The following is a 19060-nucleotide window of genomic DNA, read 5'->3' as shown; positions in this document are numbered from 1 at the left end:
CCCACGCTCACATCCCATGACCAGCAGCATCCCTCACCACACTCAGCCCAGCCACACAGGGACACAGCCCAGTGCTGGGGGGTGCCAGGGCTCCCAGTTCCTGCCTCCCACCCTCCAGCCCTGGCCAGGGGCTGGCACAGGATCACGAACTGCCAGGGGAAGCCCTCACCCGCGGGGGGAGCAGTTCCCTCCTTCCTCCCCGGCCTCACAGGCCCTTACAGAAACCCCCCTTCTTCTGCTCCAGCCCCTTCCTGTAAGGGGAAGCGCCGGTGCCAACGCCAGGCATGGGGCTGCCTCGGCAAATATTGACAGAGCGGGGAAGGCCACGCCAGGTCCTGCTCTTTGCTCCGGGCTAACGGTAAAGAGCCGCCCCTGGGCGAGCAGAGGTGCCCGGGCAGGTCGGTGCCAGCTCAGGGTGGGACTCACACCAGTGTCAGGCTCATCCCAGCCCATCCCGGTGCTCCGTTATCAGCCCCACCCAGCCCCGCAGCTGGTCCCGGCTGCCCCGGACAAGGACCAGGGGCAGTGGGAAGGGGAGGATGCTCCGTGTGTGAGAGCCAAGGTCCAGCAACACCCACAGCTACCCCAAGGGCATCGGAGTCTCTCCTTCCAGCAAAGCCTGGGGGCTGCCAGGAGCTGAGCTCATCCTGGGATCAGATGGGGTCAGCCCAGCCCTGAGTCACTGTCCTGCTACCTCTTCCCTGGCCAGCACTGACCCAGCCTCTGCAGCACCACTCCAGGATCCCCCCGGGCTCCATCTCCCTTCAGAGCCTCCCAAAACAGGGCTGGGAACCCCACTGGAGCAGGCTCGGGGTCACAGTGCCCTGAGGGAAGGGCTGGCTCCTGCTGGCCCCACTTTCCCCTTTCTTGTGAGTCAACACCAGTGGAAGCAGCAGAGGTGCAGCTGCCCCGGCACTGCCACTGCCTCGGGGACAAAAGTTCATGACAGCTCTTGGAGGATTCACTGCTGGAGCAGCTGGCAGGGTGTGGGGACAGTCCCAGGGGAGCCCGTCCCAGCACGAGGCTGGTGTGCTGCTGGTGAGGCCACAGTTACCCATCCACTGCCCGAGCTCACCATGGACTGAACTCACAGGGAGGAATCACAATGAGAACTCACACTCATGGGGAGGAATTCCAACAAAAACTCACACTCATGGGGAGGAATTCCTACAAAAACTCACTCTCATGGGGAGGAATCCCAACAAAAACTCACATTCATGGGGAGGAATTCCTACAAAAACTCACGCTCACGTGGCAGAATTCCCAACAAGATCCCATTTGTGGCTGACAGCACAGCAGGGAAGCATCCCTGCCCCACCCAGCGAGAGCACCACAGGCAGCCCCCCAGCCACTCTCAGGTCCAGGACAGGGTGAGGGAGATTTCCCCTCCTGCCCAGGACAAGGCTTGGTCATCACCCCCAGGATCGAGGAGTTTTGAGGAGTCCCAGAAGCCCAAATGAGATAAGGCAAAAGCTGATTGTACAAAAGGATTGATTTATAAAATAAAAAAAATTCGTGGATGTCTCAGTCTCAAAAGTGCCATGAGGCAGAGCAAGGAGATGGCTCTGTGTGCTGAGGGAGCAGCCCTCCAGCAGCTGCAGGGACAGGGGCCATCCCAGGCATGCAGAGCACCAGGGAGATCCCTGGGCTCCTCAGGGATCCCCCCTGAGCAGGGATCCCCCCTGGCTGGAGCAGCCCTGCTCACAGGGCAGCGATGGCCTTGGCGGCGACACGGCGGCCCAGGGGCAGGCTGAGGTCAGTGATGGCCAGGACAATTTTGGGACTGGACATGGTGGACACCTTCACCAGCTCTGAAACCTGCCCAGGGACAGAGAAGCACAGGTGAGTGTGTGTCCCACATCCTGTGGGATGCTGGGGCACTCCCCAAGCAGGGACAGGGGTGTCACAGCTGCTGGACCCACCATGGTGAAGGGCATGAACTGGAGGATGCTCCCACGGCTGCCCTGCTCCAGGCACTCCACACACTCCTCCATGAACCACTGGACAAACTGGGTGTGGGTGCCAGCTGTCTTGGCCCCCAGGATGGAAGAGATGAGCAGAAAGAGGTTTGCTGTGGGGACAGGGAGAGAGCAACAGTCAGGTCACTTCTGGGAGGCCTGAACTTCCCACTGGTGTCCCAGTGGTTGGATGGGACCCCACGGACCCATCCCCACCTTACCCAGCACCCGGTTCAGAGGGTCCCTCATGCTGACGGTGTGGAGCTGGGAGGCAGAGAGTGAGCTGCTCATGGAACGATCTGTGGGCAGGAGCAGAGTCAGGAACAGCCTCAGGGCCCCCTTGGCTGAGCCAATGTGCCCACGCTGGCCAGCTCTGGCCACTCGAGGTCACCCAGCTCTGGAAGGGGCTTTGCCATGAGGCAACTGTGGAGCAGAAGAGGTTTAGGCCCCCTCTACCCAATACTCTGTGCCAGTGGGGCACCCCAAAACCACAGCACAGTTGGTCTCTGCCCCAGCCCTGTCCCCTCTGCCAGCCTACACAGAGCCCAGGCAGGCTTCCCACGCTGGTTTTGGGGTGTGACATGTGGTGTCATGAGGGTCATGATCAGGAGCAGAGGAGAACAGCAGAAACACACACATTACACATCCTGTGTGCAAGCCAGATGTTCAACAGCTGCACAGCAGCCCTCCCATCTCACTGTCAGGGTGCAATCCAGCTATCAGAGCTGAAGCAAGTCCAAATCTAGCAAATCCTGGGACAGACCAGGAGGATTGAGCTGACCCCAGATGTGAAGCACTGTTGGGCACTCCAGTGGGAAGAACTGGGTCAGGTCTGCTCCAATGGGATGGGAATCCCCTTGGGAAGGTTCTTGTGCACACCCCACAGCCCCTGCCCAAATCTGCAGGATCCACCTTGTGCTGCTCTGAGGATGCTCACCAGAAAAAGAAAGCCCTCCCACACTTTTCTCATGGAATCACATGAGTTACTCGGTGGCTGCAGGAAGCAGCATTTCCACATCACTGCAGCAAATAGCCCAAAAAAGTCCTGAGTGTCACTGGGAAGAGGTGGGACTGCCTCAGGAGGTAAAAGAAGATAAGTGAAATAAAGGGAAAAGCCCATATTTCAACAGTAATGAAACCAAACTGAAACCGAAGGTCAATGGATGTGTCGAAAACTAATATCTAGAGTAATTTGGGATAAAGGGAGAAACAATGACCTGAGACTGTCCTGACTCACTACCCAGGAGTGTGGACAATGCATGTGGGAACTGTGACAGCACCCACTGGACAGGACATGGACCCCCCCAGCAAATCCTGTGACACTGCAGGGACAGGGATGTGAGCGGGGGCCTCATCCGCTCTGCCTCAGCCTTGTTAACAGCAGTGGAATGTCAGGATTTGGCCCCAGACACCAGGAATGTCACCTCCAGCTGTGGTCTCATGAGAGGTGGCTCACCCCTGAGCCCCTAGGGTGTGGGGCACTGGCATGAAAGGAAAGAGTAATGTCACCCTTTTAAGTTGTTCTGATCAGAAAAATAAAGAAATTGACTTTTCCCAAACACAAAAACTCTAAGATCAGTCAAAATGCACTTGAGAACTCTAAATCCTCACCCGGCCAGTCTGGGAAGGGAAGGGGTTTTGTGCAAATACACATTTCACTCCCAAAAGGGACAGGGAGGCAGGGGAGCCACCCCCCCTCCCTTCCTGCACTTACTGGGGCTGGAGAGGATGTTGGAATCCTCCTCGTTGGAGCTCAGCAGCCTCATGAGCTTGGAGGGCTGTGTGTCATCCAGTGGGAACAGGCTGATGTAATCCTGGGGGAAGAGGGGGGTCAGCCCCAGCAGCCCCTCACCCTGCACAGGGCTGGTGACCCACCCTGGGCTCTGCACAGCCCCACAGCCCAGGATCTGATCTCTGGTAACCCAGAGCACCCCAGTCTGGGCCGGACACATGCTGAGCAGCTCATTACAGCCCTTGCCCAGAAAAGAGAAGGGAGAATCCTGAATTTTAAGATTGGAAGGCCTCAGAGAACCCAGAAAAGGTGGACAGGAGTCTGGCTTTACCCACCCACTCCTGCCACCCTCACCTTGCCCAGCCATTGCTGCTTTTGGGCACAGAGAGCCCCCAGCCAGCCCCTGCTCCACCCAGACACACCTCGATGTCCTCCCGGTGCCTCTTCTTCTGCCGGGCCGAGGCCTGGACCTTGCTGTGGGAGGAGTAGGAGCTCAGGGCACACCAAACTGAGAGCCTGGGGACAGAGCAGGGACACAGCCAGGTGCTGCCAGCCCACCTGACAATGGGGTGTGGGACATAGCAGCTTCCTCCTCCTCCTCCTCAGGGGACGGCAGGGAATGGGGACCAGAGTGGGAACTGCTGGCACTGCCAAAGCCAGAGTGGGATTTGGGTAGCTGGGATCCTCATGCCAGCACAGATCATCCCCCCCATCTCCCCAAACAGGCCTTGAGGAGACAGTCTCCATTGCTCTGGGGTCTTACTTGGCCAGAGCCTTCCCAGGGGGGTCCATGAGGGTGTGCCACTTGGAGGAGTCTGTCAGCAGGTTGGGCAGGATGTGGCCCAGCAGTGTCAGTGTCAGCTGGTGCATGTCCAGACAGAAGATGGCATAGAGCAGCTCCACAGCCCTCAGCGTGTGCTCCTTCCGTGTCTCCTTCAGCAGCTCCTGCAGGGTGGAGGGGAGAGGTGGCCCTGCCCCACTCCCCTCCCCTCCAGTGCCAGAACTGTCCCAGCACCCAGCCCAGTGACACCCAGGACACTGGGAACACAAACTAGACCCACCATTCCTGGTCTCAGCACCCCACCCAGCACTAGGGGTCCCTCCTCATACCTTGACCAGGTTGTTGCAGAACCAGTACACGCCCCCCATGTGCAGCAGGGTGTCGAAGATGTGGATGGAGCGGCTGTCGACCCAGCCCTTCTCCAGCACCTTGGTGAACACACTGGTCAGCACCTCCTTGATGGGCTTCTTGGGGGGCAGAAGATTCCAGTAGGGAATGGTGTCCATGCCAGTGGAGGGGAATTTGATCTGCGTGGCCGTTTGCTGCAGGACGTCTGCGCACATGTGCTCCAGGATGGAGCTCATGATCACCACGCTGGGGTGCAGAGATGGAGTCAGGGCACAGGGAAGGGACAGCAGGGCACAGAGACAGAGAATGGCATGGCACTGGGAAGGGACAGCAGGGCTGGAGATAGCACAGCACCAGGAAGGGACAGCGGGGCACAGAGATAGAGAATGGCACAGCACTGGGAAGGGACAGCAGGGCAGAGAATGGCACAGGAAGGGACAGCAGGGCACAGAGATAGAGAATGGCACAGCACTGGGAAGGGACAGCAGGGCAGAGAATGGCACAGGAAGGGACAGCAGGGCACAGAGATAGAGAATGGCACAGCACTGGGACGGGACAGTGGGGCAGGAGATAGCACAGCACTGGGAAGGGACAGCAGGGCAGAGAATGGCACAGCACTGGGAAGGGACAGCAGGGCAGAGAATGGCATGGCACTGGGAAGGGACAGCAGGGCAGAGAATGTCACGGCACCAGGAAGCAGAAACAGGGAAGATGGCGTGGCACTGGCAAGAAGAAGAGCAGGAGACAATGGCACTGGAAAGTGGAAACGGGGCAGGAGGCAGCATGGAACTGGGAAGCAGAAGCAGGGCAGGAGATGGCACAGAATCAGGAAGTGGAAAAGGGGAAGCAGGGCAGGAGATGTGGCCCTGGGACACAGCTGCAGGGCAGGAGCAGGCCCGTGTCCCCGAGCTCACCGCTCGTTGTAGAACTGCAGCGTGTTCTCCCCGTACAGGGGGGTGGCGAGCTGCCGGATCATCTGCAGCGACTTCTCCCGCTCATCCAGGCCCAGCATGCGGACATGGGCCACCAGCCAGGCCACTGCACACACTGCCATGCTGCACACCTTCCCCTTGATGTTTTCTGTGATTTTCTAGGAGGGGAGATAAGCACAGCCAGGTGGATGTGCAGCCATCACCTCCTAGGGCTGTGGGTCCTGACTGCAAGGTCCCAGCCCTTCTGTCCTCCACATGTGACACTGTCCCTGTCAGTCCCACTGCCACCCACAGGGCAGTTTGGAGCAGGAACAAGGGGCTGGAGCCATATCAGTTTCCCACTTCCAAGTGGCAAGGTCCAAGGCAGCTGTCAGAGTGATCAGGGCAGGAGAACAGGGGACCCCAGAGCTTCTGGACCCTTGTCCCCTCCTCAGCTCCACTCTCCCTCTCACCAGCCCCACCTGGATCGACTCAAAGGTGAGGACTCCATTCTCCCAGGCATTGAGGATCTCCAGTATGGCAGCTGAGATGCTCAGACACACCTCGTGCCACTTCATCTGCCTGTCAGGGAGAGATGGGGATTCAGACCCAGCTGTGGGGCCAGGGGAGCTGGGATGGGGGCTCCCCACAGACCTGGCAGGGTGGGCACATGGGTGGGCTCTTACACCAGCTTCATCTCAGAGGAGTTGTTGAGGAGGGCAACCAGGGACTCCACCTTGGTGGAATCTGGGCGGAAGCAGGGGTGGTCGGGGTTGAGGATCTTCCCCTCCTCGGGCATGCAGGTCAGCATCCAGGTCTCAAAGAAGGGCACCTCGCCTGGAGGGTTGGAATCCGACAGAATCACCTGGAAAGGAACCAACACGGGGTCTGCATCCCACAGGGACCCTGCTGGAGACCCCCACCCTGAGGTCTGTCCCCACCCGGGGGTCTGTCCCCCACCCTGGGGTGCTCATGGCCGTGGGAACAGCGCCGCCCTGTGGCCTGGAGGGAGGGACAGGCACCGCTCAGGTCCCAGCAGGGCCCTGGTCAGTCCCTCGGAGGCACTGGTTCCCCCTCTGTGGGTTGTGGTTTCCCCCAATACCAGGGTGTTCCCCAGCAGAACACAGCCCAGCTCAGAGCAGAGATGTCAGGCCAGATGTGAGTGTGGCCACGGGGTCACAGTGTCCAGCTCAAACAAGTCCCTTGTTCCCCCACCCCACCAAGCCATGCATACGGTCCCTGGGGCTGGGGTCACACAGCCCAGCTGGGAGGGTCCTGTGGGGGCCATGAGCTGGGAACCCCACACGTCACTTCCTCCCCTCAGCCTGTGGCACCCAGGGGACACTATTTTTGTCCAAAAAAGTTTCGCACATCTGTTCAGCAGCAGCTGGGCAGGAAAGCTGCTGGGCTGGGGAGGGGGAGATGAGATCTCATTGGACAGCCCTGGGCACATCCATCCCTGCCTGGTCTCCCCTCCCTGCTCCCAGAGCTGGCTGGGCAGGACCCTTCTCTCCCCCTCTCTGCATTCCCAGTGTTTCGGTATCGTTTTGCCTCCCAGCACACACAGATGTCGAAAGCTGGAAAATTTTCATGCAACCCAAGGGCAGTTTCCTGAGCAGGGCTGGGAGTTCCTCCTTGGACAAGAAGGGCTGACACTGCCTGGCCATGCCAACCAGTACCAAACTGGAGGGGCAAACTGGGAGCAGTCTGGTGAGCTGCAAGGCCACTGGAAGCAGCATTCCCACTGATACCACCAATGGAGCATAGCCCAAGTACTCGGGGAGGTGACAGCCAGTCCTGCTCCATCACCTGGCACCCAGAGAGCCCCAAGGACAGATTTCCAGGTGACAGGCGCTGAGTCCTGTGCCCTGGGCTATGAAGTGGCTGCAGGGACAGGAGGGACAGTGGGAACAGTGGCAGGCTGGCCACTAGAGGAGGCTGATAGGCTGCAGCAGTGCAGGGGATGAGCTGGCAGGTTTGAGAGCCCCTCTTAGGATCCAGCCTCATTCTTCCCCTCCCTCATAGGATCCAGTCCCACCCTCTCATCCCCTCGGAGGATCCTTACCTCTGAGCCATAGGTCTGGGCCACATGGCACAGCATGAGGAAGGAGATGTCAAAGAGCAGAGCCCGGACTGGGCCACTCTTGGCTGAGGGAGGAGAAATAAAGACCTTGGCGCTCTCTGGCCTCAGCAGGAGGAGGGAAGCAGAAACCCACAAACACGGGGGCCAGGGCCCTGCTTCCCCCACACAGAGTTTCTAACTCCCCCAGTGTGAACAAAAGGATGTTCCAAGTGCCTCCCACCACCTCCTCTGCCTCTGCTTGAGCTGCTCTTGAGTGCTCCCCCAGAGCAGCTCTGGTCTCCCCCTGGGCAGCCCCAGCCCAAGCAGGGGCCCCCCTCACCATGGAAGGTCAGAGCACTCTGCAAGTTTCATCACACAGAGTCAGAGTCCTTATCTGGGCTGTGCTGACACATCACCCCTTCCAGGGAGGGAGCCAAGGGGCCCCCAGGCTCAGCTGGGGAGAGGAAACCCACGGGAACACCCCAGATTTGGGATGGACACACACAGGAAGGCACTGTGTCCCCAGGAGCCCAGATCCCTGCTGGCACAGGGCCCCCTCCCTGCCAGCACCCCCAGCTGGGCCTGGCACAGCTCAGCTGGCTCTGGTGCTACAGCCAGTCCCAGTTTAATCCAGCCAGGCCCCAGAACACCCCAGCACGAGCAGCAGGGGGGGCACAGCTCCAATCACCCCACGCACGGACGAACACACACTCACAGATTTCCCCAGTGATTTGCTTGGTGAATTCATTCAGCCTGGAGGGGCAGAGAGTGGCAGCAAAGCATGATCAGTCCAACCAGACAATTCCCAGCTCTGACACAAGCAGGGGCTGCCTGGCCTGCAGACCACCCTAAACCCCATCCCAGCACAGAGGGGCAGGAGATGCAAGGCCCAGCTCTGCAGACACCCTCCAGCACCACAGGGACAAGTCACCTCCTCCCTGTGGTCACCCCACACCAGTGGGCTCTCCCCAGAGCCAGCTCTGAGGGCATTTCAGAGCACAGATCCCCAAACAGACACCCCCAAGCCACCTTGGGGGACCCCATCACACAGCCCCCCGTGTGTGCTGGTGCAGGTGCACTAACCAGGACATGTGTGTCTGCAGAAGGCAGGGACACACTGCCCTGGATCCAGGACTCGGCCACAGCCTTCAGTTTTCTGAACACCCCCAGACCAACCTGGCTCCAATTCTCTGTTCATGCAGAGGCAAAGATGGGGTGCAGCAACCCTGAGATCCCAGCCCTCCCCAGGGCCACAGGCACATCCAGCCCTGTCTAGAGGACAGTTTAGGGGGCTGCCTGTTCCCCCAGCCCCCTGGTCACCACAGTGCCACTCAGGTGGACACTCACTTGACAAACTTCCGAGCAAAGGATTTCAGCTTCCCAGTGGCTGCTGCTGCTGCCAGCAGCAAGTCCAGGCTCTTCCCAGACAGCATGTGACCCAGGACCCCCAGCAGACCCTCAGGGGACTTGGAGTGATCTGCATCCATGGTCTACAAGCAAAAAATAAGAGGAAATGGAAGTCATGGGAATGTGTGCTACAGAGTAGCAGCAAACTCCGAAGTTGATCAGCTGCAAGAGCTGTCCCTGAGACCTTGAAGAGCAGGGACCTGCTGGATTTGAGAGAGGTGGGATGGAGACCTCTGAGCCCCTGCCACCAGCAGGAAAACATCCCCTGTCACTCAGTAGCAGCAAAACAACCAGAGTGACACAGGGACATGGGGAGTCCCCAGGGAACAGGGGGGATGCACACAGAGAGCAGCTGAGCAGGACGGGCAGAGCTGGCTGGGCTCAGGCTGCTGGCACTGATGACATGCCACCTGACAGCTCCTGCAGCTTCCTGGGAAGGAGGAGGGGAGCTCCTCATCTCCACAATGGAGCAGCAAGGCTCGAGTGATTCCTCCACTACTCCACCCCAGGGCAGGGAGAGATCTGGTGCCTCCCAACCACCCTGGCTGCCTGCTTAGACTGACGCTGCTAGTAAAGGGCTCCAGGCCTGAGCCCAGCCAGCCCAGCAGGGCTGCAGAAGGACACTGACCTTCAGGATGTTGGTGACAGTGGGCTCAGCCCTCAGGATGAGCCCAGGGTTTGGCTGGATGTTGGCATTCTCGGCCGATTTCAGGGATGGAGAGTTTTCCTTGTCTGCAGCCCTGGGGGATCCCAAAGAAGGGCCAGTGTGTAGGAATCCATCACCCTGCCTCCCTCCCTCCACCCAGTGGCACCCTCAAGGGACAGCCACTGCCTCAGGCCACCACCAGCTGCCTGTCTGAGGGGACAGACTCTGCCTGTACCCAACCTGTCCCAAAAGCAGCATCCCATCCCCCCAGGCCACCATGTCCCAGTCACAGTCCCCCAGTGTCAGCACAGCTGCTCCCTCATGCTCCCCCCAAAACCAGGTGCCCCAGCCCCACTTGTGGGGGCTCCCCAGACTTTGGGGTGGCTGTACCGTTTGTCGATGAGGTTGTTCATGTTGGCCTCGGAGAGCAGCCCCTGCTTGCTGCACTCCTGCAGGAGCAGGCTCATGCAGTTGCAGCTGGAAGAGAGAGGAGAGCTGTAGCCCCAAGGACAGCATTCCTGTCACCCCAGACAGTGCCACAGGGCAGGGGGATCATGAGCTGCCCTCCTGGCCCTGTCCCACCCCTCCGAGGGTGCTGCAGGGTCCAGAGCAGCTCACACACGTGACTCAGCTGCCACACACTCACTGCCTCACTCATGTGGCAGCAGCAGCTCCTCAGGAAGAAGAAATGGGATCAGAAACTAACCCAGCCCTGCCAGGAGCTGCCCCAGCACCCCACACTGAGGACAGGGTGGCTGTGGCAGCTGTGGCCATGGTGAGCACTCACTTGCAGCGCTGGTCAGCTTTGTCGAGCAGAGGGGTCAGCTTCAGCAGGAACTCAAAGGCACAGTTCACATCCTCAGTGAAATCCTGACAAACACAAAGCCAGGCACTCAGCTCACCATGCTACTGGCACAGGCCCACCTCCCCCTGTCCCCACCTGCTCCATCAGGGAAGGTTTTTGGGAGCATTTCCCCGTGCAGGCCAGGCACAGCACCATCAGTCTCACCTTGTCCCCTTGGGGATACTTCTTGAGTTTAACCAGCACTTGGGGCATCTGAAAGACACAGGGCACAGAGTGACATGAGGGCAGACCCCATTCCAAGCTGGGACCCCCCCCAGCAGCACCAGCCCACACCAACACAGCTGCACACAGCTGCTCTCCCAGCCCCAGGAAAGCAGCATTTCTGGAGCAGTGTGTGCACCCAGGGGGACTCTGTGCCCCTGTTCCCCTCTGCCGTGTCCTTCCACCATCACCTGGAGCCACATTTCCCCCATAACATCTCAGGAAAACTCACTCTGCCTCACAAAATGAGGCTGGGCTGAAAAGAGGTCCCTGACAGCAAAGTTGATGCTCAGTGGGTGACAGGAGGGCTCAAGTGGGGTAGACCCCAAGGGGCACATTGGGGGAGTGGGGGCCACCTGAGGAGAGCATTGTGAGGAGTGGGGGGCATACTGTGAGGGGTGGGACACCCCAAGGGGCACATTTTGGGGTGTGGGGGGAATCCAAGGAGAATTCTGAGTGGGTGAGGGGCATGCTGTGGGGTTGGAAGGCATCCCAAGGGACACGAGGTGGGTGAGTGGCACGCTGTGGGGTGGGGGACACCTCAAGGGGCACACTGCAAGAAAGAACTGATTGCTCTGGCAGAGCTCAGGGCTCAGCAGGAGCCAGACCTGCAGAGAAAGGACAGCAGTGGGCAGGGACTCAGTGCTGGGGCTGGGCCCTACCTTCAGGAAGGTGAAGGCTGTCCACTTGAGCTCCTCTGTGCCCTCAGGACACTCGATGAGGCCCACAAAACAGGCCTTCCAGATCTCCAGCACGAAGAGAGGGGAGGGGATGCGCTGTGGGGCACACACACAAATCCTCCCAGTGCTGGGCTGGCAGCAAAGCACATCCCCCAACACAGCCAAACCCCTGCTGAGGTGTTGATGGGCTCCTGCTGCTCCCCTGGAGCAGGACCAGCACAGGGAAGGCACATGGCCTGGCCCCACAGCCCCAGGCTGCCTGAGCTAAACACACTGTCACTTCTGTACCTGCATCCTCTTCACCATCATCAGCTGCTCCACCAGTGGCTGGGTCTCTCCTGTGAGGTTCATGGTGCCCTCCAGCAGCACTACAGCGTGCACGGTGGGGAAGCCTGTCTTGTTCAGCTGCTCTGAGTGGACTGAGAGCATGGTGGGGATGCTGGGTGGAAGAGGACAGCCCAGGGTCACTGGAGCCCTGCAGGGACAGATTCCTGCTCCTCCTGTCCCACTCCCATTCCCTGGCCAAAGCCCTGACCTTTGCTGCCCCGGGGCAGGACACTGGAACACCTGGGAGCTCCAAGGCTCAGCTAAGCCTTTGGGCCCTGGGAGCAATTCCAGGGGGATCCAAAGCAGGGACAGCAGCCCTGGTGTGGCCAGAGCAGCTGAGGGATAGTAAAAGGTCTCAGGGTCACCAGTGGAGCAACCTCTGGGTAAGACTCCTCTGCAACAAATCACTGCTAGCTCTGTCCTCTCTCCTCTAGGCAGCCCCTGCTGGAGCAGGGATCTGAGCTGGGAAGGGATGGGGAAGCAGGGAGCCAGTGTACAGGCAGGCAGGAGCCTCTCAGTCCTCAGAGCAAGGAGTTTGGGGGACTCAGAGTGAGGCTCAGACCCATTTTGCCCCCTGAGCCCGTGGGGCAGCAGCACACAGCCACCTCTTGATGAGGGACACGCAGTCATCAGCCTGGCTCCGCAGCGGGGAGCTGCCAAGGTTGTTCAGGTTCTCTCCCAGCTTGACCAGGGACTGCTCCACGGTGGTCCAGGAGGCTGAGGAGGGAAGGCAGGGATTCAGTGAAGGGAAATGGGGAAACTGGGCAGGCCAGCTCCAAGGTCTATGGCAGCCCAGACAGGCTGAAGAGGCTGGGAGTCCCCACAGGTGATGCAAGCCCAACCCAGGGGTCTGTGTGCTCCCAGCAGGTCCCACCCCAAGCCCAGCCTGGCACAGCCTCCTGGCCAGACACAGACGAAGGCGTGGGGCTGTGCCAGGCTGTCGGAGCACAGCGCCCGCCACGCACCCAGGAACAGCTCCCGCAGCCTTCACATTAATTCTGCTCCTTTTCCAAAGGCAGCACGCAGGGGAGGGGGCAGAGAGTGGCATAGAGCCAGGGAGGAGACGGCTACAGCAACAGGGCTGGAAGATGGATAGGCTTGGAGCCGCAGGGACAATGCGGCAGGAGCCGGGCAGGGGGAAGGGAGAGGTGCCAATGACATCTCTCCAGGGCCAGTGCAGGGACAGGGACATACACGTCTCCTCCAGCTTGGCAATGTGGATCAGGGCACGGTTCTTGGTGCTGCTGAGCATTTTCTCCAGCCTCTCCAGGCACATCTTCAGCTGGTTCTCCGCAGCCGCCTGCTCCAGCGGCTCCTTCACCTTCTCGGCGTAGAAGGTGGCGCAGCGCAGGAGCCAGGTGAGGGCACTGAGCAGTGCCCGGCACAGGCTGATGCACTCCTCGGCCTTGCCATGGCAGCTGGGACAGGAGACAAGTGGGAATATGCTCACTGTGTGTGTGGAAACTGAGGCACGGACACTGGGTAGGCTGGGAAACCCAAAAGCAAGTCCTGCGCTCCGAGCCCACTCCTCCACTGCAGATCCCAACCTGCTCACCCCACTGGCATTCCCGCTGTGCCAGGGGGAAGGAGACACCCCCAGCCCCCACCATGCAGCCTCCTCGCTGGCCTCTCCACTATAGGGAAACTTTCCAAGCTTTTAATCAAATTATCTTGCTAAGGGAGGCTCAGCATTGATCAGCGCTCTGCAAGAGGTGAACGCTTTCCCCTCCTGATGCACAAATCATTGGGGCCAGAAGTTTTGATCAAATTAAGCAGAGGATCAGAGCAGGAGCGGATTAAGAGTCAGCTCTGCAGTTGGCCAGCGACAGCTCCTTGTCAACATCTGCCACTGATGCATATTCATTGCTGCTGCTTCATTTCATCTCATTGAAGAGCCTTCCTCATCCTCCTTCTCCTCCCACTGTCCCTGCCACACGCTCCTGCCTCCCAGAAGAGGCTGTCAGGGGTTAACAGGAAGATTTCTGAGCTTTCTAAAAAAGTTTTTTGTGGCCTGAATTGTCTGGACTCCCCTGGGTCCTGCAACACCAGCGGAAGAGCATAAAGGAAAAAAACAAGGCAGTGCCTAGGGCAGGACCAGACTGGGACATGCAGCTGGGGCCTGGGAAGGTGCAGAGGGAAAGGAAATAGAGACCCTCAGACCATGAGTCCTACACCCACCCGATCTAGCTGAACCAAGGGGAAGGAAAACCACAGTGAGGTTTATCCCAGAATAGGGGGCTTTTTCTGGCAGCTTCCCACAAAGCTGGTGGGGCTCAGATTCCCTCTGCTGTCCCTGTGCTGGCACTCACGAGGCAGCACCTTGGTAAGGAACACAGAGTTGGAGGGGGAACCTCCCTTCCTCTGCCAGGGTGAGTATTCTGGGATCAGACAGGACCCCCAGGCTCCGCTGGTTCCTGGTTTCTGCCCATGGCACAGCCAGGGCAGAGATGGCAGTGCTGGAACACCACACGGTACCTGAGGCGGTCACAGAACATGTCCATGATCTCCAAGAGCGACTGGACACACAAGTCCCGGGAGAAGTCATCGAACTAGAGCAGGGCAACACAGAGAGGCTTCAGATGGGGACTGCTCCGGCAGCTCGACACAAGCTTAAGCCCTTCCTCCAGGGCCGGGCCAGGCTCTGCGGCCACAGGACACTCCCCCTGGCAGCTGCCCAGAAGCCACTTGAATGAGAAGTAGGTCAGGGCTGTCTGTCGGCCAGGTCGTGCCCTCCCGGGGTGCCGAGAGGCGGTGGGGCCGCGGCAGCAGGGCCGGGGCTGGGCTTTCTCCGCAGCCTCAGGCCGGGGCTGCGCTGCCCTGGCGCGGCGGTGGTGGCCGGACGCCAGCCCCCTGCCCACCCCCGGCTCGGTGGGGCTGGCAGCGCCAACAGCCCGGCCGGCCGCGGGGCTGGGGGCGGGGGGCAGCAGAAGCGCGGCCCCCCCGCCTCCTCCCGGAGCAGATGGGGAGCCCCGCCGGGCCGGAGCTTGCCCGCAGCTCCGCGCTGGGCCCACGCTGCGCTGAAGGAGGAAGGCTCGGCTGTCAAGGTCAGCGCTGTGCCCGCCCCTCCGAACGGGCAGCGACGAGGCATCGGCTAACAGCAACGAGCCCGAGCCCTTGAGCAGAGCTGGGCTGGGCTCTGCTCTACCCTCCCCCGGCAGCCCCCCCGGATTGGCGCTGGGACCCCTGGAGGGGTCCCCACCTCGCCGGAGCTTCATGGCACAGCTCCAACCTCAGCCTGCAGGCCCCCAAAATTTTCAATGCTGACTGCCAGCAAAGTTCTCCTCCCATCCCCATAACAACAACGAGATGGGGGAAGAGAAATCATTCTCCCTGAAACCATTGCTCCTTTGGTCACCCTGAGTAGGGGGCCAGAGGTGACCCTGACAAGGAGGAGAGCAGGGGATCTGTCATAGCCTGTAAGGGGCTTCCCAACACCAAACAGAGGCAGCCATTGAGGGTGCTCAGTGTCCCCCTGGAAGCAGCACAGGGACACAGAGCACAGCTGAGCGTGGTGTGTGGCTGCAGCCGCACGGCCCAGGCCCTGGCAGCTCCTCCACGGCCGGCTCTGTTCCCCACAGCGCTGCCAGCACCGCCGGCCGCAGCGGGATGTGGTTTCCAGCAGTTGGGATGAGGTTACACACAGGCTGGAGCCTGCCAGGCCCCCCAGGGCAGAGGGACAAGGCACTGACACCCCCAAAACCCCCTGGGACCCATGGCAGCCCATCCCCAGGGGGACACAGAAAGGCTTGGGCGTTAATCTGCACTGGCTGCCCGCTGCTGACTCAGCCTAGGACGTCGCTTTCCACTTGACCTATATTTGGTGGGAGTTTGTGGGGAGGGAAAGGGATTTGTGGGGCTGTGGGTAAAGAGTGAAACCTCTGAGAGCACCTGTCAGAGCCCTACCTTGCTGATGGCCATCAGCACCGTGGAATAAGACACCATCTACAAGAGAGAAAGCCAAAACAAGCGTGGTGTCACAGGGGCTCGTTGCTGAGGAACGGCAAGGTCAGGGCACGGCCCCGCTGCCTGTCACCGCAGACGGGGCCGGGGCCGGGGCGCTGACCCAGCACAAATCCAAACAGACATTTTTAGGTGATGGCTGATGTGTTTCACACAAACTTTAGGCGATATTAAATGCCAGGATACGGAAGCGTGGAGCTCACAGCGAGTGCGGAGCCTCTCGGGGGGCAGAATTCCCACCCTGGGCGATGGCAGAGGCTATTTATGGAAACATCCCTGGCCAGGGCACGCGCTGAGCCCTCCACTGCCTGCCCCGGCCCCAGAGAGGCTCACATGGGGGATTTGGGGTGCCTGCCCACCACCAACACCCCAGCTGCTTTGCCCAACCTCAGTGAGGCTGCCAGGTGACCCCCAGCAGCACCAGCAGGTCCTTACCTGGGAGCTGATGGCATATTTCAGGTAGGACAAGATGAGTGGGTTTGGGGATGGCCCGATCATGGCCTGCTCCAGGAGAGCCTCTGCAAGGAAAGAGGGTCCCAGGTCAGCACATAGGGACACACAGACACACTCTGTTCTCCCCTCATCCCACAGAGAAGCTGGCAAAGTCCAACTGTACCAACCACAGAGATTCCAAATAAGTTTTCTCCTAAATTCACTGAATCCCACAACTTTCTAATCCCTGACGAGCACAGGCCGGTGAGTAATTCAGGCAGAGCTTGCAGCCTCCTGCTCCAGCCCCGAAACTGCTGCTGCTCTCCACATTCTCCTCCCTCCCACTTCTTGCCAGGAGGCTCCTGCAGCCTCCACTGAGTGTCTTTTACCCAGGCACCTGGGGCTGAGCTTGGGGCTACTAGTCCCCTGCACTGGGCGCAGCCCTGCCCGTCTGGCCCTCGGTGGCCCGAGGGGCTCTGCCCGTCCCATCTGCTCAGCCAAGCCTTTAATTGCCCATTTGAACCATGGCAGAGTGCAGGAAGCACCTCCCTGAGCAGGCCCCGGGCTGCAGAGCAGGCTGCAAGTAGGTCAGAGCACCCAGATGTAAAAGGGGGAGCAGCAGCCGGTGGGAAGTTGTCACCCCAAAGCTGAGGAGGAGGAGCCACCACCTGATCCTGAGGGAGCAGGAGACTCCCTGGGTCTCCCTCCAATGCTGAATCCTGGGCCAAGAGAGTCTGGGATGAGGACAGAAGGCTGGTGGCAGCCATCCCCTCCCCAGCCCATCCCAGAGTGTCACCACGAGCCAGCCACATGCTGCTCCCCACTGCAGACGTGTCAGCAGCGATCTGCCAGGCCCTGCCGTGATCCTGGCAGCTCGTGCCAGCTTTCCCTCCTTTGTACTTCCAAGCTGAAAGGCATGAGCTTGGGAAAGGACAGCTCTGGAGGCTGTGGTGAGGAAGGGAGCTGCTGTTCCAGCCATCAGGAGCTCGGGAATGGGCTCACCCTGTGTGCAAACAATGCTCAGAGTCAGGGCCAGCATCCTGCTTGTGTGGCTCCTAAAAGGAAAAGGGCACATGGCTCCTTCTCCTCCTGGCACAGGAGCTGCCCTAAAGAAGCCACTGAGCTTTGGCTAAATGTGGGCCAGGAGAAACCCATTCCTGCAGAAATAATAGGGAATTATCCTCTCTGCGTCTGTTTTTGGGGATACACAGATGAGCCCAAGCCAAGCACCCCGCAGGCCTCGCTGCCAGAGGAGCAGGAGCCGGTGCCACCAGGGTGGCAACAGACACCTGGGAGCCCCAGGGACCAGCTGGGCAGCAGCAGGACCAGCCCTCGAGCCAAGCACCCCCACCCCCAGCAAATCCATCCAGAGCAAATCCATCTCCCCACGGCCACAGCTCCATTTGGCCCCTCCAGCCACACCTCGGAGATGACAAACCCAGCAGGGACAGCTCAGCAGTGGGGACAGGGTGTGACAAAAAACAGGCACTGACAGAAAATCCAATGGGAGGGTGGGGAGAAGGGAAAAACATGCACAGGGGAGAGATCCCCACACTCAGAGGAGTGAGAGCTGCTGCCTGTGTGGGGCTGGTTCCTTTAAACCCCCTGGAGCAGCAGCTCTGTTTATTTATCCCGGGACCTGCTGCACAGGGAAAATCCCAGCACCAAGTTTCTATAATTAGCAGGAGAGCCTGGCAAATCTTTAAACCAGTCCTAGCCTTTGGCAGGATTTCTGTGAAATGCCCTTGAATTGGGCTGGGAAGCAGCCTTGGGAGCAACACCTGGCTCCTGTGCAGTGCTAGAATCAGGAAATCAGGGAATCATTAAGGCTGGAAAGACCTCCAAGAGCATCTCACCATAACCCAAATCCCCTGGAGCCACATCCACATGGTAACTCCACCACAGCCTGTTCCAACGCCTAACCACCCTTTCAGTGAAGAAATTTCTCCTCATTTCCAACTTAATTCTCTTCTGGCTCAACTCAAAACTGTTTCTCTTGTCCCAAAAAGCTACACTGTGCTGACCCCTGAACCCTCCCATGGGGAAAAAGGAGGGAATGACTCCAAAACAGGGGGAACAGTTGAGAATGGGCTGACATGGCTGGGAATGGGAATTCTGGCGTGAAAAACAGTGTGGGAAGGGGGGGGGGAGGGGGGGGGTCGGTCCAAAATGCAGTAAGGACCCCCATAATACCCCAAAGGGAGGAACACTGGGGGCAACACCCAAATACACCCGTGAGGACCCCCAAAACAGCGCAGTGTGCCCAGTAAGGAGGGGGAACCCCCTGCCTGCCCCCCCCGACCTGCCAAGTTGAGGATGTCCCAGGTGGCTCCGCGGGGGAAGAACCGCTTCATGTTTATGGCCCATTGATAGTCGCTCCAGCGCTCCTTCCAGGCCTGCAGGATGGCCTGCTTCAGGTTCACCACCTTCATGGTCACCCTGCCGACGGACAGCTCAAGGCGAGGGGGACGGAGCGCTGAGCCCAGAACGGGCCGGCGAGCGCGGGGAAGCGGCCCGGAGGCTTCGGAGGGCCGCAGCTGGGGGTCTGCCCGCTCCCCGGGCCTGGAGGAGCTCAGAGCCGCCCCGGAGCCCCCCGGTGCCCCCGAGGTTCGGTGCCCGCGGGTCCCGCCGGGTCCCGCCGCCCCTCACCGCGGCCCGGCGCCGCCCTCAGCGCCTGGGCACCGCCATTGCGACACCTGCCAACAAGCCGCACGCTGATTGGGCGGCGGGGCAGGGCGGGCGCGGGGGGT

At 60.0% G+C, this 19060-nt stretch overlaps 1 protein-coding gene across 1 annotated transcript; it reads right to left on the bottom strand.

Annotated features, from left to right (window-relative positions):
- Positions 1-1474: 1474 nt before the first annotated feature.
- MED24 (mediator complex subunit 24) lies at positions 1475-18987 on the bottom strand. Its single transcript, XM_059869141.1, has 25 exons — positions 18613-18987; positions 16314-16396; positions 15822-15860; positions 14394-14467; positions 13113-13336; positions 12524-12635; positions 11880-12030; positions 11574-11687; positions 10855-10902; positions 10633-10715; positions 10236-10322; positions 9828-9939; positions 9140-9282; positions 8508-8545; positions 7796-7878; positions 6417-6595; positions 6213-6312; positions 5734-5909; positions 4801-5065; positions 4454-4635; positions 4113-4206; positions 3673-3772; positions 2180-2257; positions 1923-2071; positions 1475-1818 (listed from the first exon to the last, which is right to left on the bottom strand). The coding sequence occupies exons 1-25, from the start codon at positions 18740-18742 to the stop codon at positions 1702-1704; spliced, it is 2961 nt and encodes a 986-aa protein (XP_059725124.1). The 5' UTR covers positions 18743-18987; the 3' UTR covers positions 1475-1701.
- Between the last annotated feature and the right edge of the window lie 73 nt (positions 18988-19060).

The sequence above is a fragment of the Haemorhous mexicanus genome, chromosome 28 (genome assembly GCF_027477595.1).
Source record: "Haemorhous mexicanus isolate bHaeMex1 chromosome 28, bHaeMex1.pri, whole genome shotgun sequence".
NCBI classification, from domain to species: Eukaryota; Metazoa; Chordata; class Aves; order Passeriformes; family Fringillidae; genus Haemorhous; species Haemorhous mexicanus.
This window is presented reverse-complemented; position numbering and strand designations above follow the sequence as displayed.